The sequence below is a fragment of the Phocoena sinus genome, chromosome 8 (assembly GCF_008692025.1).
Source record: "Phocoena sinus isolate mPhoSin1 chromosome 8, mPhoSin1.pri, whole genome shotgun sequence".
NCBI lineage: Eukaryota > Metazoa > Chordata > Mammalia > Artiodactyla > Phocoenidae > Phocoena > Phocoena sinus.
The window spans coordinates 7,814,383-7,839,497 of record NC_045770.1 but is presented as its reverse complement, the minus strand read 5'-3'; the positions used below and the strand labels follow the sequence as shown (position 1 = coordinate 7,839,497).

At 40.4% G+C, this 25,115-nt stretch overlaps 1 protein-coding gene across 3 annotated transcripts in view; it reads right to left on the bottom strand.

Annotated features, from left to right (window-relative positions):
- The window catches only part of CDON (cell adhesion associated, oncogene regulated), a 103,139-nt gene that overhangs the window by 13,320 nt on the left and 64,704 nt on the right, over positions 1–25,115 (bottom strand). For all 3 annotated transcript variants that reach the window (XM_032641634.1, XM_032641635.1, XM_032641636.1), the window contains 7 exons: positions 22,075–22,278; positions 20,315–20,496; positions 19,724–19,829; positions 14,864–14,986; positions 11,756–11,977; positions 9,462–9,712; positions 6,226–6,305 (listed from right to left, as the gene is read on the bottom strand). In XM_032641634.1, coding sequence (XP_032497525.1) covers positions 6,226–6,305; positions 9,462–9,712; positions 11,756–11,977; positions 14,864–14,986; positions 19,724–19,829; positions 20,315–20,496; positions 22,075–22,278 — 1,168 coding nt within the window. The remainder of the gene's footprint in view (positions 1–6,225; positions 6,306–9,461; positions 9,713–11,755; positions 11,978–14,863; positions 14,987–19,723; positions 19,830–20,314; positions 20,497–22,074; positions 22,279–25,115) is intronic.

Sequence of the window (25,115 nt, the reverse complement as noted above, 5' to 3'; positions counted from 1 at the left end):
AACAGGATTGGGTCTCCATATCAAAAGCAGGAGATATGTAACTCAAAAGGAAGGTACTGATCAATTAAAGAAATTAGACATAGTTCTTTCAATATTTTTCTTAGGGGATCAGGCTGATTACCATAGATGGAAGAGAATCCAAATCTTAGGCTTTGTCGTGTTTTCTTCCTTTGGTTTTATGGCTAGTTCTGAAGTAGCTGAGTGGACAGGGATAGGAGATGGCTGTAGTCATAACCAATTAACCTGCTGCAGGAAAGGAGTCCAGGAGTCCTGGATAAGCAGTTGTTTTCATACTTAACAAACCAACTGGGCAGACCAAACTCTAGGTCTGAAAGAACTACGACTATAATGAAATGTTTTCATATTCATCTCCAGACACTAGTTTTACCTGCGCATATCTGACAGCAGTGGAAGGCTTCAAGTTGGTGAAAGAGCACCCCCAAACCCAGCAATACACAGACTTTTAAGGTGATCGTTATGTAAAAACTTGGAGGTCATTTATATCTATGTGTTCTAAAGCACTATTCCGAATAGTTTTATTTCTCCTCTTGACCATCAGCCAGGTATAGATAGTACTTTTTTTCCCAGATGGATTATATACATTTTTCCAAGCTGATTTTTACTTGGCTACTTCCTGCCCATTTCCAATCTCTCAAGGACCCTTAAAGTTAATTTTTTGTTCCCTCCTGATGGGACCTCTCAGTTTGTTCATCTGTGAATTTCATCAGTGTCCCCTCTACTCTCTTACAGATTATCAAGACTGATGGTAAACAGAGCAGATTTAATGTCAATCCCTTCCCATTAAACTAGCCAAGCAACTGACAAACCCCATTTGATTACATATCCAGAACTGCACTACTGCTTTTTGAATTGAGGAGAGGAGGTGGGTAGAAAGCTATTTGATTAAAATCTGTTTAACTCTTGCAGTGCCCAAATTGCACAAGACTCTCAGCTGCGTCTCTTGTGTAGGGGGCTGGCTCCCTGAAAAGCCTCATTAAATATGCTTCTTTCCAGCTGTTCATATAGGGAGCTATTACATGCTACTCTCAAACCTGAAAAGCTCACATGGGCTGAACCCAGTGAGGCAGGCAGTCTTCTACAAATGCCACAAAAGCCCTCGAAGCAAATAAAACTCCGCAGGTTGCGGGAGTGCACACGCCCCTCTTATCTGATGTCAAATCTGCATGTCAATGTGCCAGTTTAGACAAGAAAAGCAAACTTTTCTATGACTAAAATAGAAGGATGAGAAAAGGGGCCTAAGGTTGGCAATGACTTGCTTCTTGAAAGCCCACTCTAAGAAATACATTCAAGTTTAAACCTAAGAAGGCAGAAAAAAACAAACTGGGGTGGCAAGACACAGTGCAGGCAAGATTCCACGTGGAAAGGCCTTCGTCAGTTCTCAGGCACCTGTGGACTAAGACAGCTGCCCTGGGTCAAGGTGAGTTTGATGAGGCACCCCCGGGGTCTAAGGGGATGACTCCCAAGTGTGTGAGGGGTAGACAGGTATAAGCTCTTTCCTGCAGTGTTTCCTCGTTCAGTGACGGCATCCAATTACCTGGACGCCATCCTTGACACCTCCCCCTCTGCTGCCTCCTCACACAATTACTTACGTCTTTTTTAAAAACCGCACCTCCTAAAACTCTCCAACCCACCTACTTCTCTCTGTATCTACTGTAGCTATCTTAGTGCACTATTTCTCATCTGGACTACTGCCATAGCCATCCAACTGGTCCCCTGCATCCTTTCCTGCGCCATCCAATGGATTCTCCAAACTCTATCCTCCAGGAGTGCTCTATCACAATGTTCTTTTACTTAAAATCTTTCACTGACTCGCCATGGCTCCGTACCATCTGATTTCACTCATCTTCTACCTCTGACCCTTTCGCTTACGAGGTTCCTGCCACATTAGCCTTCTTTAAGTTCTGTGAGGATTCCGGCATTCTGCTTTAAAGATTTTGCATAAATGGTACCTTGCCTTTGCCTGGAAAGCCCCCATCCTCTTTTACCTAGTTTTCCAAATTCTTCAGAGCAAAAGGGAAGTCTTTCCCTTCTACTACGTTCTTTACTTTGTCTTTAAAGCGTCCAGTTTTAATTATATATTCATTTTTACGATTATTATGTCATTTTTTTAAAAGACATGTCTCCCCATCAAACTATAAGCTCAGTGAAGACAGGGACAATGCCTGTTTTGCTCACAACTGTAGCCTCAGCACCTATCTTGGCCCACTGTAGACCTTCAACAAATGTCCGTTGAATGAATAAATGAATGAATGAATCCTCTTTCCCTTTCTCTCTGCTGATTTTCACACCCCTTTCCTCATCTCTTTGAAGATATATCAAGGCAATAAGCAAAAAATAATAAAAGAGAGGATTATAGAAAAGATGTCTAATCACTTTAAATACTTAAGAAATAAGGACTTCCCTGGTGGTGTAGCGGTTAAGACTTCGCCTTCCAGTGCCGGGGGTGTGGGTTCGATCCCTGGTCGGGGAGCTAAGATTCCACATGCCTCGGGGCCAAAAAAAGTAAAACAGAAGCAATATTGTAACAAATTCAATAAAGACTTTAAAAATGGTCCACATCAAAAAGCTTAAAAAAAAAAGCCTTAAGAGATAAAGCAAACAAATACCTTAAATAATTAAATATATAAAAATAATCAAACTGCCACGGTTATTGTCTCCATCGGTGATCTCACCTATTCTTAAATTCTATCACTTTGATACAAATGACTCTGAAATATAGAGATCATTGTCCCAATCTACCCCCTGAACCCAAGACCAGCATTTTCCTGTGTCTCCTTGACTTAGATACCCAACTGGCAGTTGAAACTCTAAAACCCCAAACCAAATTCATCAACTTTCCTCCGTATATCATTTTATTAAGCTTCTTATTTATATGACTATCACCGTGGCCACCACCAGGTCATTCCGTGTTTGAAACTTTCTATTCATTTGAACCTCCCATTTTTTTCCCAGATCCCAATCAGTCAATGGCCAAGTCCTAAAGATTCCAGCTCTAGAATCTCACGTTTCTCTTCCTTTCCACCCCCATTCCTCGCGTGAAGCTAAGGCCTTCATTACATATGTAGTCACACTGGTCTCCTCCCTCCAATCCTACCAGCGTACTGCCTACTACCATTAACCAGCTTATTATTATCTTGCACAGATGGCTCCCTTTCTTAAAAATCTTCAAAAGAATCATTGTGCCACTAAGCCCAGTGTTTCTCAACACTTAACCCATATCCCCCTTTTTGATTAATGTAAAAATCTCACATCCCTCCTGTATTGTATATTATAGAAACAATAGGGATTTTTTTCTATTCCTTAAATATAAAACTACAAGATTCAATATGCTTCTTCAAACTCTACTCACTATACTTCAAGCTCTGGCTGTGAGTCACTATTATTAACTGTTGGCTCTCTGGAGGGAGGGCTTGGGCCAGTACCTAGGACATGGTGGGCACTCAATAAATGTTGATTAAATAGACTAGTAAACCCTGACAGTAAGGGTCATCCATGATATAAACTCAGACTGGTTTTCCAGTTTTATATCCTGCTCCCTCTATTTGCATTTCTCCAGCTACATTATGTCAGTGTTTCTCAAAGCATGGTCCCAGGACCAGCAGCACCAGTAGCCCCGGGACTCATCAGAAAGGCAAATTCTCTGTCCCCACCCGAGACCTACTGACTCACAAACTCTAGAAGTAGAGCCTCATAATTTGTGTTTTTACAAGTGCTCCAAGTTAATTCTAGTGTGTGCTGAAGTTTGATACCCACTGAACTGGACTGTTTACCCTCATGTAAGCATTATCCTTCCTCCTTCCATGACTCGTGATTCCTTCTGCCTGGAAACACCTCAGAACCTATTCCAGTGGCTAGTGTAAATGTTTCTTTTGACTGAAGAGCGAAAAACACTAAAATATCCCCTGGATAGCCCTCATATGTCTTAACTGAAATTATACCTCTTTTAGTGTACACACTCTTTTCAGTTGGCATTAGGAAACGCAAATTTAGTCTTAGCGATAATGTCGACATTCTAAAAGTATAAATTGACGAAAATTGTGCATATTTGGGGAGCACATGATATATCACCTGCCTCTCAGTATTAGAAGCTTATTACAAATTTTGCCATCTTGGGGATCTTGAGAGGGGATACCTGTTTTCAGTTGCAACGTTAAATGAGTTAGGTGCTTTAGATTTAATGATTCCAATTTGGCAGAGTTGAAGATAGGTACTTACTGATGTTCATCTGTGTCAAAACCACATAAGCGCTCCTGGAAGCCAGATGAGCCACTTGGCTAACCTCGGAGGCAAGGCAGGTAAGCGAAGGTTTGCCCTAAACAGGTAGACTCTGAGGTAGGAAGATGATTTAGGCCAGGGAGAAACAGAAGCTGGCTTTCTCAGGCTGCAGAGAATTCACCTATGCTCCCAGATAAAACCCCCATACATGAAATGCAAGAGGCCATTAACTTGAAAGCCAATAGAAGTATAATTGTCCACTGTCTTAAAGGAAAAAAAAACCATGTATAATAAACCCCCCAAATGCCACATACACACACGCTCACACATACAAAAATGGCCATGAACGCAAGATGGCAGAAGTCATTCAAATTCTTTTAAGGAAATGGGATGTATTTTTGGTACTAGGGTATGATACCTCATCATAAAGATGACGAGCAGCAAATTACCAAAATCTATAATCAGAGTATGTCGGGAGCAATTTTACACTATCTGGGACAATTCTCCATTTTTCAGATAAGGAATAGCCTCAGAGAGATTACATAACTTTCCCAAGATCATAGATTTAAGCAGTGGCAAAGCCTACGTTTACTTATTCTTAGACCTGAGGTCCGCTCATTCCATCATTCTAACGTCTGGGTTGAATCACATTTGCTGATGGCCACAGGAACCACAAAGGATGTGTTTTAATTGAGTCCATCTGATTACTTACCAGGCGTATAAACCATCTTTACCAGTTCTTTAGCATGCTCCTAACAAGTTGTGATAAAGCCTTTGACAAGCTCAGGACAAAACTGTAGCTTCACTGTTACGAGCATCTTAAAATCTAGCTAGGGTCATACAGAATTTTAAAGTGTAACAAGCAAATCTTAGTACACAAGACAGGCAGATGGCTCTTGCTAATATAGAAACCCTAAGATGGGTTAAGTAAATGATTAAAAAAAAAAAATCTCCAGAAAGCTTTATTGCGTTTGCTCTGCAGCTCTCAAAACACATGATGAAACAACATACTTTTAATTCAATGGTCGACCGATTCCTTCTTCAAGTTCTGGTTTTGATAACTCCCAGATGCAACTGTTAACTTCATAATTCGTTTTAGAAAATATGGGTCAAATCCCATTTCAGTAATGAAATAACCAAACTCCAGTCCATACTCCAGGTATTTTCTGTACTAACTATAATATGATTTTTAAGTTGCAGAGCTTTAGAGTTGGGAAGGACTTTTGAGACCATGTAATCAAACACCATCATTATGTAAGAGAAAGAACTGAGATTTCTGACAGATGCAACTTCAGTACAACAAAATATTTGATAACCCTTTGGGATTAATACGTAGAGACCTAGCATGAAAGCTTTCTGAATATCCTGTCAAAATTTAAATGTACATTTCACTCTACTTATTTTTATCTTGTCTGAAGTATTGTGAGTACATATAACTCTTAATTTAGAAAAACAGAAATTAAAAGAAAGCAAGATTATGCTACTTAATTATCTTAAGGTTTTAAGAGTTTTTAAAAAATTGAATAATCTGATACGAAAATTTCAGTAATGTTACTATGAAAAAACATTACCATACACACAGGGTTTTCCCCCTAACATTCAAACATGCTCTCATCCAGAATATAGAGTAGAAAATATCACATAGCATAGAAAAGAACTCTACTGAAAACAGACCAGGTGAGAAAAGATAAAGTCTGTATGCAGAGAATGACACGAATTCAAAGATTTCAAAAACATCAAACCTCTTAAAAGTATCTCAGTGAGAAATAAAGTCATCCAAATTGTCAATATATCTAAAGAAACCAAAGCACAGAAAGGTAAAAATTGTAAAGCTGGGGCAAAAACTGAGTAACAGCCTTAAACTTAAGACTCCACATTCTGAGATTTTATAACTTAGGTAAAATTGTAAGAACTTCCTTTGCCGAAGGGAGAATAACAAAGGAAGCCACATAACTATTCACAACCACCTGTGCAAACACAGCAACATACCTATTGTTGTTCCGACAATTTCGACAACTAACGCACTCCATCGGGTCAGTCTGAGGTACTGCCGTGTACAGGCCACCACCCTTATCAGGAAGCAAGTACAGGGAAAAAGAGAAAAAGAGAGTGCTGAAGGTGCCATAGACTCGTAACCACATCACCTCAAATGTAAAAGCCGCACCAACAATAAATGGCTACGTGGTATATTTTAACCATCTCCCTGAGCCACGTTACGTTTATCACTATTTACTTGTATTCACAAATGAGTGCTGCATGATATTAAAAGTGTTCTCCAAAAAGTTAACTCCTATGTTTTCTGCATGTATGTTTGTACTGGAAGGAGGCAAGTAAATGAAGGGAGAAGTTTAGTCACTTCCCTTCAGTGTTTCAAATCTAATGGGCCCAATATATTCTATGCGTTATAACCTCCTATTCATTTTTACCTTCCTAGCAGTCATGGAAAAATTTTATGGGATGCCGGTTGGAGAAACAGGGTGGAAATCTGTTTGAATGACGTCACAAGATAAACCCATCTTCATTTTCCTGTAATTATTTCGATTAGGTCTGTTCACTTGACTAGACGAAGTCTTAAAGCATGTTATATTTTTCCAGATGGAGCAGATTCTCAGCCAGCGGTGACTTGGAGCGGAGTATTAATATTTTGCTGTTGCTTTTGGCGGAAACTGCCCAGCAATTAAGAAAAATGCCCAGATTAACACATACCTCATTGTAAAATGTTCACTTGACATATACGATGGCAAGAGCTCTTCAAAACTGAAGTTAGGGCTTGAACCAGCCTTATGGTCAGAGTCAAAATTCTGCTTTCGAAAGCAAAACAGCAGAACTGAATTTGATAAGGGTGAAGGAGGCTGTTACATTGCACCCAGACTCAGAACAGGCCTTCAAGGTTAGGAAAGGTTCAGGCAATCGTTTCTCCCCAGAACACTTTCCACTTCCATTCATCTCCTAACAACAGCCAGAATCGAAGCAAACCAAAAGTACTGAAAATTTCTCTCAACATTCCTGAGCCAACTAGCAATAGGAATTTTAAAGAAAACTCTGAGAGAAAGAATATTCCTATGCTACATTCAGTCCATGAGGATAAACTCCAAAGGTTCCGAAAAAAATGAAGTTAACAAGCTACAGGATGATGCATTTATTTGAATCACTAAACGGATTATAGTTAATTCAATCATTTTTATGATCAACAGCATTTAAAATATGTCCCCGGCTTCCCTGGTGGCGCAGTGGTTGAGGGTCCGCCTGCCGATGCAGGGGACACGGGTTCGTGCCCCAGTCCGGGAAGATCCCACGTGTCGCGGAGTGGCTGGGCCCGTGAGTCGTGGCCGCTGAGCCTGCGTGTCTGGAGCCTGTGCTCCGCAATGGGAGAGGCCACAACAGTGAGAGGCCCGCGTACCGCAAAAAAAAAAAAAAAAAAAAAAAATAATAATAATAAAATATGTCCCTATTTCCACCTTCCCAAAGAGAATAGTAAGAAAATGAATGAGTTAAGATCACAGAGGATAACCTCTAAAATTGTACACTTAATGGGGCAACTCTTATTTAAATAGCAACTCATTGTTCAAAAAACACAAAGTCCTGTGTTCAAATACTAAAGCAAGCATCAGAGTTACTTTTTCTTCTTATGGAAAGAGCATGTGCTGTTCAAAGCGTCATGCTCTCTCCTTCAGTTTCTTGGACAATGTTAGTAGTTTGGACTAGGAATGGTGACAAAAAAAGTTTTCAGAAAGTCTGAATATAAGCCATGTCTTTCCACACAAAATAATGAAATCATTATTCTCGTTTGGTAATGAGATGCACTAAAGCGAATTAAATATTTTTTCTATGACATACTAAAGCTAGGTCACAGGAAAGCCATTAGATTTCTAGCTTTAAGATACAAATATACATTATAGTTTTGTTCTCCAAAGGTAATATTTTAATAAACCTTTACTACTGTTGAAGATAAAAAAAAAAAAAAAAATCTCTAAACTTCTCCAAACTTTAGCACATTGTGGGTTATGGGCAAATGTATCTGTAATCAGAACAATGACAAAAACGTAAACGAGTGCCTAATTGACAAACTAAACATATTATCTATCTGATTGAAAAATAATGTGGATGCATATCCAAACAATGTAATAAATCAAACTGCCTAGTGCAGAGAATCTCTTTCACCAGCACAAATCTAAAATACGTCCGTCATTCTACTCTCATTTCAAAAATTAAACTCTAGGGCTTCCCTGGTGGCGCGGTGGTTGAGCGTCCACCTGCCGATGCAGGGGACGCGGGTTCGTGCCCCGGTCCGGGAAGATCCCACATGCCGCGGACCGGCTGGGCCCGTGAGCCATGGCCGCTGAGCCTGCGTGTCCTGAGCCTGTGCTCCGCGGAGGGAGAGGCCACAACAGTGAGAGGCCCGCGTACCGCAAAAAAAAAAAAAAAAAAAAAAAACTATCAGCCGGTTATCCCTGAAATATAGTAGTTTTAAAGGTTTATCACTCCTTGTGGCTAGAGAATGCTAATATTGTAAAACATAAACCACAGAAACACACATGGGGCGAAACAAATCAAAAAAACCTCACAGGGGGTCAGAAGCGACAATCTGGTGGCCTGCAGACATGCTGTGCGTGGCCCACGCAACGCTTTCTAAAACTGGAATTAGCTGCCAACGTGCAAAAAAATCTGGTGGTTTCACCTAGATTTACGGATGTCGCGAAAAATCAGAAGACCAGGCCACACGGGGCCCTCAGCTCTGCATACAAACAATGGGCGCTGAACCTGGCGCTGCTTTAGCAGTGCACAACCCTCCCACGCCTCCACCGCTCTGTCCCATCCCCAACGTGCTTCACTCAGCTTCAAGATCTGCCTGACTCGTCTAAGCATATGAGCTTTCAGAGTTTGCTCTGAATAAATCAAATTTAAAGTATTTGGTTTGGTCCACGCTCAATGGTATTTCCGCTTCATCGCAAGAATAACTTCCAGTCTGTTTGCTACTGGTCCTGTACTTCCAGTGCCAAATAATTAAAAAATATAAATCAGACTGATTAATATAACTCCTGCCTGATAATAGAAAGCTTCCAAACATGACTCTGGATCAAGGGGCTGCTGGTGATACATGCTACGTCCACTCCAGTGAACCTGTGAGGTTTCTATATTGGGAAAAACCACGCATGCTGGCCCCGTTCTTGTATCCTGGCACCGTGGGGCACAGGGGCGCTTTTATTTATAACTGGGTCTCTTACATTCACTAGATGACGAGGATGTTCAAAATCCACACGCGTCCTGGTTAGAGAGCTCGTGCGCCCAGAGTAGAGTCCTCCATTTAAGCTCCCGCTGACTCCACTGGGGAGCTTATGGTGGAGATGGGAGCAGCCATTGCTGAAGCTTCCATGAACATTTCTGTTTATTCGGCTTGTGCCAGGCAAAGTGGTGTATTCCACCATCTGCCCGGTAACATCTGACCCTTGGTAGAGATAGCCTGGTGGGTCATATTCTGTTGAGAGAGAACAACAAAAAGAAAAGGTAAGATACTGAAAAGGACAATTCTTCTTGCTTGGGAAGTTTTATTAATTAAACCCTTAATAAACTATAACTATACTATATAAAATAAACTATATAAATACAACTATATAAAATAAGATACTCTAAAAAAGTGTTCGCTTAAAGCCTCCCAGTGAGATATGCTTTAATAAAATTATTGCTGTTATTTCCTTTACAGTGTGGAGTCAGCCAGGAACTGTAAGTCAGTTATGACTCTTTTAATGGGAGGAGAAATTAACCAGAGAGAAATTACTCAAAAGAGAATTAATAAACTATGCAAGCTGAAACTATCAAAGTACCGGCAACACGACGAAAAGGTGTTTAAATTCCCCTGTGCTTCCAAGTGCTGAAAGAAATTGTACAACAACAGGATAACTTTAGGTAGGATATTTCAAAAAGCAATAAACACCGCTTTTAAGTAAAAGGATGGGGTTGGGGAAACATTCACTATTCATATAGTTCTTTGGTTATTACAGCCAAGTTGGAAGTTTCGAGGCACCAACGGCAAAAGGCTAATTATTCCCTTTCCTTATATTAAAAGCATTTCAACAACTACCTCAAATATCTGATTCCCAGAGGCACACCTACCAGATATATTTAGAAAAAGTGAAATGTCCTTTAGAAAGTATATTATCTAAACTACACAGGATTTGTTGTCAGAGTTTCGATCGATTCTTCACAGGTATTGGAGGCGCCAAGACTGGACTAGGTGTTCCTCTTCCTATGACAGGTGTGTTATTATCACAGGTGTGTTATTATCAGTATACCTGCTTCTCTTCTCCACTAAACTATAAGGAGAGGGCATTACACCCGCACTGTCCACCACAGTGCAGAGCACACAGGAGAGAGCCAACGAGTATCTTCTGAATGAACGACGGAATGAACATTACCGTCATAAATTCCCATCTTTCAACATGTTATCAAGTCACAAAGGAAAATGACTTTAGCCAGATTAATCTCGCTCAGACCACCAGACCAATACTCTTCTTTTAACGGTTCAGTGCACTCTCACACACTCAGAGTCAATGACATTAAAACCATTTAGAAAAAGACCCAATCAAGGGATGGCCAGCTCTTTCAGCCTGGTACCACCACCACTTCTCTCCCTGCCTATCTTCTGGAAGGCACCAAGGCAATAAAAATACATCACTTTCTACCCCCCTCCCCCGCCCCACCCCACCCTGAGCTCTTCACTAAAAAGGGACCACGGGCAGGACCCGGCTAAGAGCTGCTCGAGTGCCTGTCACGGCTGGGGTCTTCCTCTGCTCTTTTCTCATCTCTTTCTCCTGGGGCCAAAGAGGAAACCAAAATACTTCCTCCCAGCAGAGACTAAAGACTCTGATTGATCTGACTGTGCTCTTTTATGATAGCTGAGGGAAGAGAAATGGTAGGAACGTGAGGGGAAGAAAAATGGGGAAAGAAAAGGGAACAGGGTTCTAACGCACCGTCACTGACAGCTCGGACACTCCTACTACTGGACACATTTGGGGGTGGGGACGCCACTCTGCAGAAGTTTTAGCACATTAAGTACCGAATCAGGACTGTAGTACCTTCATCTGTGTCATCCCAGGACAGTTACTTAGAAAAGTCTTCACTACCCTCCTTTCCATCATGCCTTTTCCATTCCTCACTGACAAGATTTGGACCCGTATGAAGGGGCTCCTGCAGCAATTCCAAAGCTCATGCTTCAAGTCCTCATCCTCTTTGGTGGTCCGACAGAGCCAGAGTTTCCCAGCACTAAGTCAGCTATTTACATAGAGACCTGCTTAGTTTGGGCTTTGCTGTTTATTTCTCCTGGGCAGTTTAATTTGATGCTCCACTTACTTTGGCTTACAGCTAGAACTGTTTTAAAGTCACCTCCACTGAATGAAGAGTATCGAATGTGTTTTATACCATGACACTCATACGTGAACGTGTTAGAAATCAATATTTATTCTGACAATCTTTCTCTACTGATCTTTAGAAAAAGGGAAGGAGACACTGATGGATGACTTACTCTGTATGGGATTCTGCTGGCGGTTCTTCCACAGGCACATGGCAATGAAAGCCATGAGGATGAGCACCATCACACCCAGAACGCAGCCGACGATCAGATACAGCATGTCGCTGCTTCTGGCGGGACTGCTTGCGGGCCCAGCATTTCCTCCACTCCCCGAAGAATTTGGAGGGGTGCTCAGGTCTTTGACAGGGTACTCAGAAGCTCCAGGAACCCGTTTCACTAGTTGAAATATACAGGAAAACATGATGTCAGAGTGAAGACAGACTCTATGAAATGGTTTACTCTCCGAAGGAGGTCTGGTTAAGAATCCGAGCCAGTCTGTTTACGCTTGGTACTGAGATGATCTGACCACCAGTGAGTCACAAAGAGGACTCAAAAGTTTAAAAATCTAATGTCAAGGTTTTAGGTCACAAATTCTAAAGAAATTATAAGATCAGAGACACAGATGCACTTGGTCTAACCCAAGCTGCTATATGATTATCTGCTCAATTGGACTTGCAGAAGACTCCCAAAGAGTTGACATAAAACTATTTCAACTTACAGATGGGACAAAAACTCCTTTCGATCTCATCTACTTTGAGCTGAATGAGACTCACAATTAGATATTTTATGCCTCTCGATTGTGAATAATACTAGAAGACACGACTCTGGACTACTAGAACAATTATATACAATTCCGAAAACCTCACACATAATATTAAACTTCCCAAGCCAAAAAATGTTGGAGTCCACATAAACGCAGCGCTTTTCCCTAATTCACTGGTCCTCTGGATAATGGCGACAACAAAAGCTAATAACAGGTGGGACACGAACCCCATTTTCTCTGTCCCCAAATAACATGCCCTTGATGCTTTAACTGTCATAGAAAAGCAGTAGAGCATAGTGGTTGATGGCCGGATCTTTAGAACCGGACTGCCCAGGTTTTTCACCTGTTCCATCACTTATCCTTAGCTGTAAGACTTTGACCTCCGTGAACCAGTTTCTGCAGGTGGAAAATGGAGATAATAATAACAGCCCCATCATAGGTTGTCATGAAGAGTAAAGCTCTCAGCATGGAGCCTGGCACGCGGCAGTGTTCAACCCATTTTGTCAGGATTATTAGTTACTACAGTATACTTCCTGTTATGGTTCCTAATAACTTACGGGAGCAGAGTGGTCTTTAAAAAAATCTACTTCAACAAACATTCTATTGGGGTTCTATTTTCTAGCAACTTCAACTATGCAGAACAGGGCTGGAAATCAGTCAACGAGAGGCTGCCTTTCCAAGGAAAGAGCTCTCCATCACTGAAAGCTGGAAGAATACCTGGCAGAGAGTCTCTGTAGGAAATTTCTACTTTGGGTGGTATGTTGGATTATACAATTCTAAGGTCCCTGACAATTCCAAAGACAACAAACAAGTTTCTGAGACAAAAATGGATGTTACAGATCGCACATGAAATACCATGATTACTCATAGGGAAGTCCGTCAGGTTTATTCACTCTTTATTTGCTCTTAATGTATTCAAAATTCCACCAAGCTTGAGGACCAGTTGCCAGCCTCTCACTGAAGTCAGAAACTTCTGCAGTGGATGGTGAGTGACACGGTCCCATTAACATGAATAAGAAGAGACAGCAGGAGCATGACGTGAGCAACGTGAGGTGAAAAACATAAAGAGAAAGCAGAGAACTAAAGGAAAGTCGTGACAGTCTATGATCTTTAAGGGTGGGGGAAAGAGGCTGGCCTCCAATATTTACTGAATTACTAAAGATAAGACAATTGCTGTTCACAGCAAGAACTCTGAGTCATTTCTTTAAAAGGAGAACTCATGCATCAAATGTTCTACTTAAACAGGCTGGGACTGTGTAACACATTTTAGAAACTCATTCAGTATGAACAGTTAACGTTTTAAAGTTTTTTGTTTTTCACTGATCTGAAAGTCTGTAGGTAGAACCTTTGATTCCCCAGCAAAGTCAATTAATAATACTTAAAAACAGCACAGTTAGCACATTATTGTCTGTGTTTTATGTTCCGCCTGGCTAGACTCTTAAATGTCTTGGGAACAGAGATGAGAAATTTCATTTTTACGTAATTTTGCTCCAAGTTTCACAGCACTCTGGAGGCAAGTAAGAGATGCTCATGAACATATCACAGTGTTCAGTACAAAAAGGTACTCAAATATATGCTAAACAAGTGAAATTCAAGGTAAGTCTACAGGTCTGTGTGTATATATGTTTAAATGTGAATTTAATATGTGGGTTTTGCAGCAGGAAGACACATGATTCAGAATTAAACAAGGAAACCGAGTCTTAGCTTTATAATTCAATCTTTCTGAGCCTGTTTCTACTTTGGCTATTTCTATTATCCAAGTGTGGTATCTTCTGTTTTCAACGATGGTAATATTTTACAGCTAATCTATGTCTGCAGGCAGAGCTGAGAATTTCACTTTAGAATTACCGACTAATTCTGAACTTTACTACGCTTCATTGAACGAGTAGGTAGTGTTATACGTATCTGTCATTCAAGAAACCACTTTAAACGTACGTAGTGCTTTTCCTTAAACACCCTTATACTTTTTTTTTTAAGGATTCTAATTCTCACAGCAGTCTCAGATAATTAGTCAGCAAATATTTCTGTTCCTTCATGGAGGAAAAAAAGAGAAATGACTTACTCAGAGTCACACAGAAGTTAATGAATACAATGAACGCTTATGTAAACTATTCTTTTTTTTTTTTTTTTTTGCAGTACGCGGGTCTCTCACTGTTGTGGCCTCTCCCGTTGCGGAGCAACAGGCTCCGGACGCGCAGGCTCAGCGGCCACGGCTCACGGGCCCAGCCGCTCCGCGGCATGTGGGATCTTCCCGGACCGGGGCATGAACCCGTGTCCCCTGCATCGGCAGGCGGACTCTCAACCACTGCGCCACCAGGGAAGCCTTTATGTAAACTATTCTTAAGGCAAGTTCTCTAGCCGACAGAAGGCTAGACTGTTGGGACAGTCTAAATGGATGCACCTAAAAAATAGTCCAAAGTTTCTTTAGTAAATATATCGACAGTCAGGAGGAATAATCCAGAGTTCAGAATTCTAGTTCTGTCCAGGGAGAAAAGCACTAGTTCTGACCCCTCCCCTACCTTTCGTCTCACAGATCATCACGTTACTAAACTCGCTCTCTCCTCCTTCATTGAAGCATTGCATTTTAATATCATAGGAGGTTTCTGGCTGCAGGTGGCCTATCATGTGCCACTGCTTTGAACCTAGAAAGGAAAAATAAAAGAGAAGCTTTACAACCCACAACCTAAGCAACACTGTCAATAAAATCACTTCGAAATTTTGAAATGAGGTTGGAGCAGCAGCCATCAGCATATAGTCAGTTTGTGCGATAGAAGTGTACTTCATATAAATATTTTAGCAATGCACAACAGACAGATAGCACTTCTATTACATGGCATGAAAAAATGGTAAAGAGAAGAGAGAAACTGAATTAAAGCTCTACCTGTGTGTGGGCAGACTTTGATTCATTACAAGTAATTAGTAGTAAGTCCTTCATAAAATACATGTTAATTTTATGCATAAGTAAAACAAAACAAAACAAAAAACCACCTCAAGTCCTTTGATCCCCTACTTCAGCCCAGCAAGTCAATCACTGTCCACCTAACCAGAAAGCAACGCCACGTATGAGGTCAGAAAACGGTGCCTTACCCAGAACAAGTGACCACTTGCAAGACAGGCCTCAGCGAAACTCTCAATTCCACTGTAATAGACACAACATGATCCAACATATAAATGAATGCCTGAATTCGAGAACAGTCAGAAAGCAAAGTCTACTATGGGAAACTCTTGGCTACCGCTCCCACCATTTCTTTCCTTTTGCACCAGGGTCTCCAAACCACACAAGCATCTCTAACGGAATGATTCTGTTACCCGTGGTGCGCAGCCAGCATTTCATTTAGAAACACTTCTAAACTGAACACTCCAGTATAAATGACTCTCCGTTTTTACTTCTGTGGACCTGTGACAAACTTTAATAAACAGGGACACTTCTGCCAGATTCAATGAACTCTTCAAGCACTTTTAATCCTTCTTAGAAAATACCTCTTCAACCTGTTTCCACTGTTTCTTAGAAACTCAACTATACCAGCAACTGATTTAAGAGTCAGTTAAAGGGGAAGAAAAACAAAACGAAACCAATCCACGCACACAAGTCATATCTACTTGGCTGACAGGACCAATAGCTCTGGGATCCTTTCTAAGTCAACACAGACAAAAATACCTTGACCCGGAAGCACCCTGACCCCCTTCCAGGACACCAACACAAAGCCCCTCGTTCATATTTTATAAGCCCCATATTTTATAAGGAAGAGAATCTGCTTGTTTTAGGATCAAGGGACTATGAAAAGCTCAAGAAGTGAGGAATCCTATGCCCCGTTTATAAGTGTAAAGAGGACCCTAAAAGAAACTTGACTCAAAATCTACTTGAGACAGGAACAGATCTATTTTTAAATTCCAAAAACTTTTCTAAAAGACTTCAACTTTTTTCCGTATCTTTAGGTCTTTCCCAGCCTTCCGCTCACCTATCATCATTCGCTTGAATAATTATTACGCTAGATTTGAAGTTTTCCTTTCGTAGCACTAGTAAAAAAAATGGAATTAAACTAAACTTCTGATATGTCTCTAATAAGAGAGAATAAAGTAATGCATATTTTGTTAGATTAACATCCCGTGTTATGGTAATTATTCCAATTACAGGAAATATCGGCAAAGAGAAAGTTTTACGGCTCGCTGATGAATAAGACACCTAAGTGCATTATTAGGTTTAAAATCAACCAACCAGCATATCCTTTGCTTAGCAAGCAAATTTTTCTCCAAGAATATTTTAGAAAGGGTAAAAAACCAAAGCACAGGCTTAAAGATCAGGATGACTGATAGTTTGATTTACCTGGAACTCAACTTAATTTACAAGATTAAAATATTCATCACGAAAACATGGTATGTTGGAAACATTTAGTTTATCTAAATGTGGAACCTAATTCAGAAGATAGGATAACTTAATATAATTGCTCTTCTCTTACTGTATTCTTTAACAATGTAATTGTGTTTCAAAGCTTAAACAATTTTGAGTCAATATACATAAGTAATCTAGAACTTTAAAGAAAACTTTAGGTACAAAGGATAAATACTTCTGCTCCTCGCTTTGGGAAAACAAGCCAATAGTTTCCAACTGCCACAAAAAGAATTTCAAGTGCATAAACTTGAAAATAAGGAAGGAGCGAATTACACAGCACAGTGAAGCCCACTTAAACATCCAACTGCTCCATCTATTACGTTCATAAACAAGTTCTCTGTGAACCACAAGGCAAAGCTCACATGTACAGATGCTTGTAGTGAAAACAAAGTCTTCTTTAGAGCAATTTCCCAGTTCCACACTCAACAGTCACATCACCCAAGTCTGCAAAAGATTTAACTAGAGAATATAGTTTAGAAACTCTTTATCAGCGGATTATTTCTAGAGTAAAGCCCAGAAGGGTGGGGAAGAGAGCGATACAGATGGAGACAGAGAGGGATGTTCATTTTACTGACATTTGCCTTGTTTACAACGATTTTCTAACAAAAGTGTAGCCTCTCTCAGAAGATTTTAAAAATAAAAATCTGAGAGCCCCACTCGCCTAACCCAGATAAACTAAAATGAAGACCGAGACAGGACTAAAGTGTAGATCAGTCACCAACAATTCTTTCCATTTTGTTTTTTAAACAGCTTTTTTATGAAGTAAAATATGCATATGGAAAAGTACCCATCACTGTACAGCCGAATGTTCACGAGCAGAACACAGCCGTGGGACCAGCACCCAGGTGAAGAGAGAGAGGGGTCCTGGCTCCCCCATCCCCATCATGGTTCCTCCTGCCACTGCTCCCTCAAGGCAGCTACTATCTCAACTTCACAGAATCCTTTTGCCACTAACAATGATCTTTCCACATTTCCCCAATTCTTAACTTCTAAAGCAGATTTGGGGGACTCGTTTCTTTCCTACTTTTCCAGATTAAGAAGAGAAACAATCGCTCTTTCATTCAAAAAATATGCTGGGTATTAAAACTTAGACAATAAATTTTTCATCATATTACAAAAGTAATTCCATTGGATAAACAGTAAAAGGAATGCTGCAATATTTCAAGAAATGTGATGGTGCATATTAAAAGTAATTTATTATAAGACTACTTGTAACAAAAAACTATGTGGCAGTATTTGACGTCAAGAATTCAGAGCAAAGAAACCTTGGCCTGGGACGATTTTCTGACACAATCCATTAGGAGATTAATATTTCAAAAAAGAAGAATCTTGGAGTGAAAAAAAGACCTTGGAAGAAGCTTTCCTCCCAAACTAAGAATGCCTTCCAAGATATCACTGAGAAACAGGCACCCAGCTTCTACTGAACACCTCCCGAATTAGGGAGCTTATTATTTTGTGAGAGAACCATGTTAAAAATGCAGTATTGGAGGGTTCTTCTTCAAAAAATTCCCTTGTAGCCCCCCTCTCCCACCCCAACAGGTTGAGTTCCTCTTAAACATCCTAGTCCTTAAATACTTGGAGACAGCTGTCCTGTTGCTGGTTCATTGTCTTTTTTCCAATCTGATCATTCCCAGACACTCCACTGTTCTTTCTGGACTCCAAGCATTCATTCATTCCTTCATTCAATAAACACCAAACATCTCATCGCTGTAGGACTTGGGACACAGCTGTGGGAAAGAAGGCCCTTTGCCCACAAGGAGGTTAACATTTAGTGGGGGAGACAAACTTTAAGCAAATAATTCCGTACACACACACATACACACAACTAAACTAGGATAAACTGCATGAAGTAAACATAAAGCGCATGGTTAGAAATCACAAGGGCATCTCCTGTCAATGGGAGGGGGTTCTCTGAGCAAGGAACATTCAAGCACGCAACAGACAGAAGTGGAGGTCCTAGATGAAGCCTTGGGGGAGGTAGCTGGAACTGCCATGTGCCGAGGTCCCGAGGCAGGAAAGATCTTGGTGCACACGAGGAGACAGAAGGAAGGCCCATGCGTGACGGAAGACACGGTGAGAAAGGGAGAGTGCGTGACACATAGTGGAGGTGAGGCAGGCGCCAGCCAGACCACGTGCGGCCCTCAGACCACAGGCAAAGTTCCGGATTATATTTTCTTTTTCTTTCTTTCTTTTTTTAAAATTAATTATTTTTGGTTGTGCAGTGCAGCTTGTGGATTCCCCAACCAGGGGTTGAACCTGGGCCCTTGGCAGTGCAAGTGCGGAGTCGTAACCACTGGACCGCCAGGGAAGTCGGATTATATTTTAAATGTAGTCAAAAGGCAGTTTCAACACCCTTTGCGCTCTCCGCTGTTTTCTTCTCTACATATATTCAACTTCTTAGCATCTCTAAAATTGGGTAACACGCTCAAGATGTGATCTTTCTAGGACAGACTTCAATGGAACTGTTGCCCGAGACATTCTTTTCTTAAACATAGCTAGAAGTTGTAATTGATTTTTATATTCAGGCCACTACTCATTTAAACAAAACAGAAAAAATTTTTTCGGATGAACCACTGACAAATCATATCTCCCCCACTCTTTTGTAACTGACTGTTTCTTTAAGCAAATGTAAGATGGTATATATACAGTTGACCCTTGAACAACGTGGGTCCACTTTTACACAGACACTCGGTAGTAAATGTTACACTACTACACAGCCTGTGGTGGGTCGAACCCGCAGATGGGGAGGAACCCTGGATACGGAGGGCCGATTGTAAGTTTTATGAGGATTAACCCCCCCATTCTTCAAGGGTCCACTGCCCTAAATTGGAAAAATTATCTTTCTTTGGGAAAAATTCAAAGTAATAGTACATATACCATTTCATCTTTTTACTCTATCTTAACCTGGGATAATGTTTTTCATAATATTTATAAACCCTCTCCCTCCAAAGCTCCTTTATTAGGACTCCCACTTGTCCTTGTAACTTACCTTCTACAATATCCCTCTTGTAATCACTGTCATTGTCACTATCTGTTGGCCGGTAATAGATATAAAATCCTTGAATGGGAGTGTTATTGTTACTTGATGGAATGTACTAGAAAAGAGAAGCAAAGACTTGTCAAAGACAAAAATAAATGTAACTTTCACATCCATTAAGATTTATTTATCCGTGTGGCAATATTTTTCTAGCTTCATTTTGCAAACATCCTTGATGGCCATTTTAAATTTAATTTAAAGGTATTCAAAGGTATTAAGAGCATTTTAGCTTACTGCAGGGCTAAACAAAAATAAAGCAATATATCTCACCAGGTTCAAAGACATAAAAGTACATTGGGTTCAAAAGGAATAAAACATGAAATGGTGATTAAGTTAACACTTGGATGAGAGCTGAGGAGACAATCATTTGATTTTTAAACCTGCCCCTCTTATAACATGTGCTCTTACACACATACCTGTGCCCTTCAATTTCCCCTTACTTGAAAGTTCAAAAATTTGCCGTTCATAGTATTGTGTCACAAGATATTAAATTAACATGGCCAAATCAGAAGCTCTTCTCATGAGAGAAGATGTTTTACTTACCGTCCACTTGAGCATGATCTGAGTATCACTGACAGCTTCTGTGTATGCGATGTGAGGTCCAGTTATCGGACGGTTAGAAAAACGGTTGGGGAACCCAGCCACCTGATAAGGACGAGAGGCCGAACTCCGAAAACTCTCACCATAATGGTTGACAGCAATGACCCTAAATTTGTATGTTGAACCTTTCGGCGGGGTGCGGGGGAAAGAAAACCATAATTTTTTAAAAGCTATAATAAGACATCTGAAAGGACAATATTCAAAATACGACAACTGTGCTTAAGTATCTCTCTACAATAACAACAACATCCTCGAAAGCCTAGATGGTGAATAGATTTCAACGCAGTTGCCAACTCCTATTCACTGGTATTGCATGTGTTCACTGAGCGTGTTCAAGATTACAAGACCTTATTGGGAGTCACTGGGAGAGACGGATGATGTCCGTCATGGAACGGGGCAGGGAGAAAATGGGAAAGAGCACACTACTCTTTCAACATCCTGTTCTAAAGTCATACCCACCAAATACAGGACTAGCTGGTGTATCTGTGCTCAAAACTGGGTTCTTTTCCCCTTGAAAGAAACAACTGAAGCGAAGTTTAATACGGTGAATACGTTTGTGAAGAGGCACTGTGTGGGTGATAGCAGATGTCACTCTGCTCCCGCTAATAACAGGATAAGGGGAGCAGATTTAAGCTACAACAGAAGGTATCTGTTTGGATTAGATATTAAGAACTTAAAAAAACCTCGAAGGATTGTGAGTTTCTGAAAATCTGAATCTAAAGAATAAATTAGACTCGTAAAGCAAATTGCCTAAAAGCTCAAAAATAACCCCTGGGCATCTGAAGACAGTCTTTTCTGTCTGTAAAACGTTACTTAGCTTTGCCCATATTTAAAACTGCCATCTTCTCCCAACTGTACCTACATGTTCCTGGGCTCCTCATGTTACCTGTTTAGACAAACACAAGTATTTGCTACTGAAGTACATTTAAAAGTCCATCAACAAAAATGGTCATGAAACCCAAACAAATAAAAGTAAAGAAAGTTGATTTGTGATTACTGCTTTTCTCTTTTACAGTTTCATTTCTTTCATACACTGGGGGGGTCTGGGGGAGTCCCCTGCTGCTGAAAGAAAACTCACAGAACAAAGGGGTGTTAGTGTTGTCTCGTCTTCATTGCTTCAAATAAAGCAATGGGTCTAACCATGCCGAGATGCATCATCAGATCGATTTTAGTCAAATAAGCAATTTTTCTCTTAAAATATTCATTCACAGCAAAACACACACACACACACACACACACACACACACACACACACACAAAGATGTCACCACAACACTGCTTCTATTTATTCGCAGTTAGAAATAATCTAAAGCCCAGAAATGATGAGTGGTAAAGAAAATCATGGTGTACTTACTTGGTAGATACACAGTTATTAAAAATTGAGTTTCTGAAGAATTGTTAATGATATTGGAAAATGCATATGATATAATATAGAGGAAAGGGGTCACAAGATAATATTTATGGCACGATCCTGGTTTGTATTAGAAAGGAAAAAAGACTAGAAAGAAATACAAGAAAATATAAACAATGGTTATCTCTGGATGGGTGGGTTTCAGGTGACTATTCTCTTTTTATATTTTATTTTCAAATTTTTATACAATAAGCTCGTATTACTTTAACAATTAGAAGAATATGAGATTATTAAGAATTTGCATCTAAAGTCAGCACTGATAGTTTAAAAGAAAATGTTTGCATATCACTACCTGGCTCTAAACTACGCACTTCCACAGAAAGTTTGGAAGGAGGAATGTCTTCAGCTGCCACCAGCCAATCGCTAGTCCGCATCCGTTTATATTCGACCTTGAAGGCAGTGATTGGAGACCCCCCATTTGCCCGAGGAATCCAAGTGACATAGACGGACGTCTCTGATGCAGTGGAGATAGTGGGCCGATCAGGTGCCTCTGGGACTGGAAATGGAAACATTCGTTTCAATAACCCGCGGCAGCAGAGACAAGAATGCCTCAAATGGACTGCAAGGGATAAATCCCAAACATCATTGTCTTAACGGCTCTTCACCCAACTTCTTTCCAGAGTTAACAGTATTATGACTACCTTCCTGTCCTCTGTTAAAAGCTAATGGGTAATGAAATCGCCAAGTAACAGCACGGAAGGAAGGAAGAGTGAAAAAATTTATAGATTTTTTTTTTTTTTTTTTTTTTTTTTTTTGCAGCACACGGGCCTCTCCCACTGCGCCGCCAGGGAAGCCCAAAAACGTATAAATTTGATAATTAGCTCTGAAACACTGAAAGTTAATGAGTATGATCATTATGACCATGCTATCTTGGATTCCTGGCTAAAACAGTGAATATGTAATTATTACTTGGTGCTTCAAGTCTGACTGTGGTTAAAATTTACAGTAAATTTTCAAAATGATGTGTTACTTAGATGTTTTTCTTTACCCATCCAAGCTACAGAAAACATATTCAGCAAACGATCCACAGATTATTATATTAGCTATTACTATTGTAGCCTATCAATAATCAGTAATGTAGCTATTACTTTTGTAGGAATGCTACTCCAAAAAACAGACTGCAAGCAGTAAATAGGGATAACACTTAACCAATAATATCAATACTAATAAAAATGGGAGGAGAGAAAGCAGGAAGGCAGGATGCGCAGTTAAGTAAAGAGACAAGTGCTATCAGGAAACTGATAATCCACGTGGCCATGCACATGACCTTGTGGAAAAAGGGGGTCCGAGAGCTAATGTCTGGCAGTTTTCGGTTAGCACTGCCAAGGGGAGGGGATGTCCTAGTCCCCAAATGGGAAGGTTTCAGTTCTGTGGCAGGTGGAAACCTCGGCAGTGAGTTCATCAGTCATTTAAACCGTGTCCCTAACACTTCTTGCTGACCAAGTAATCTTGTGGTTATAAGGGGCTTCCCATTTGGTTCCTAAAGGAAAGGAGGCAGATAGAAACAATCTGGTCTGTATGACAGTTACATTAAACTGCCCGTTTCAGTTTACATTAATCACCTGTGAATTTTGTAAGAGTGAGCTGGTTCTCAAGAGACCAACTATCCTTTGGCATGCTAACAATCAAGTTTCTAGAGCTAAAACAAGGAGGACCAACTCTGGGCCGCGGTTACATTACTCTGGTGTATTACTCAGGGAGCCCTGTCTCTGTCCAGCCTGAGCCTGGCCTCAAGCAACACCCCTCTGTCTCAACACCTCTTCAATCTGACTACCAATATACAAGAACAAAATAATGTTGCATATGGTACCTGCATGGAGAAAACTGTGGCATTTTAAAAATAAACTGCTTAATGGATAAAAAGAGGAAGATAGTCAAAGCAGGCAACGTGGCATGATACTTACTGTATTCCTTGCAAGTTAGAAAGCAATGGAAACAGAATGAATAGAAGTGTTAGTGAATCTCTTTTTTTTTAATACCAGATAACCAAACAACTTCCTATGTTGATTCACGTGAGGTTAAAACTCATCAAAGAATACCACAGACCAAATAGAAAACGAAAGTTATTAGGGGAAAATCTCTACTGAGGAGAATATCATCAATACCTAAAAGAAATAGTGTGTGACTGTTAGGAGCTAGAAGAAAGAATACTGCTCTTGGCCTTCAAATATCTGGCTGTGAATTGCAGTTCCACCACTTTCTGGATGGTGCGTGATGATGATCTTTCTGGATGACCTTAGGCAAGCTGCGTAACCTCCTTGAGAGCCTCAGTTTCCTGATTTGTAAAACAGTTATGCTACCTTCCTCACAGGGAGGTTGTGAAGATTAAATAAATCACTTCTTTATGGTTATCTCTGCTTGGATAGCTCCAAACTCGTGATTTCCAGAACAGAATCCACCATCTTCACCTAAAGATTCTTATTACCTATCTTGGTAAATGGTCCAAGTTGCCCAAGCCCAAGGCACCATATTTCTTCCTCTCATGCAGTGTAGATTCAACTCCCTTTATCTCTCACCTGTGTCCTCCTTCTCCACTCACACTGCCACTGTCTTTATTTCTAAGCCTCACCTGTTGCCACTCCTCCTGTCCCATCTCTAAAATCCTTCAGGCTTCTTTATAGCTTCTGGGGAAAGACTAAATTTTTAAGTACATCATATACGGCACCCACCCACCTCCCCACTGTAACATCACTCCACACAGCCCCCAGTCACGCTCAATAAAATCTCTGAATCTCTAAATGAAATAGAACATGTCATTCATCTGTCTCTGCACAAGGAGGGGTCTCTGCCTAGAACTCCTTCTCCTATTTCTTCATCCAGTGGTAACATTCTTATCTTTGAGGCTTAGCTCAGGACGCCTCTCATCACCACTGGGCCTCCTTCATAGCAAGTGAGTGATTTAGATATTTCTCTTTTGACCTCACAACAACAGGGTGGAATCAAAATCACTGTTATGGGTTAATTTGTCTGTCTTCCCTACTATATTGGTATTGGTTTAATTGTCTGGATCATCCACTATACTGTAAACTTCTCCAAGGGCAAGATTTCTTTTATTTCTGCTGCTCCAGCATTTAGTACAATGTGTTAAGTCACAAGGTTTTTGTTCTTCCGATGTCAGTTTTATACCTATGAAGTTGACACTCCTATATCTGCTTAAGGAAGCGGAAAGGTTCCTCAGAAGTAAAAGGACTCAAGAAAAAGCAGTTCATGATATTGAAGATGCAGAGGTGCTCCAGAGGGGTGTTCAAATGTTGTGGCTTGCTTTTGTCTGAAACCAATGCATGGAAGACTATAAAAATAGGGAAGAGAAGCTTGAAAATTCTTAGAGCTCAG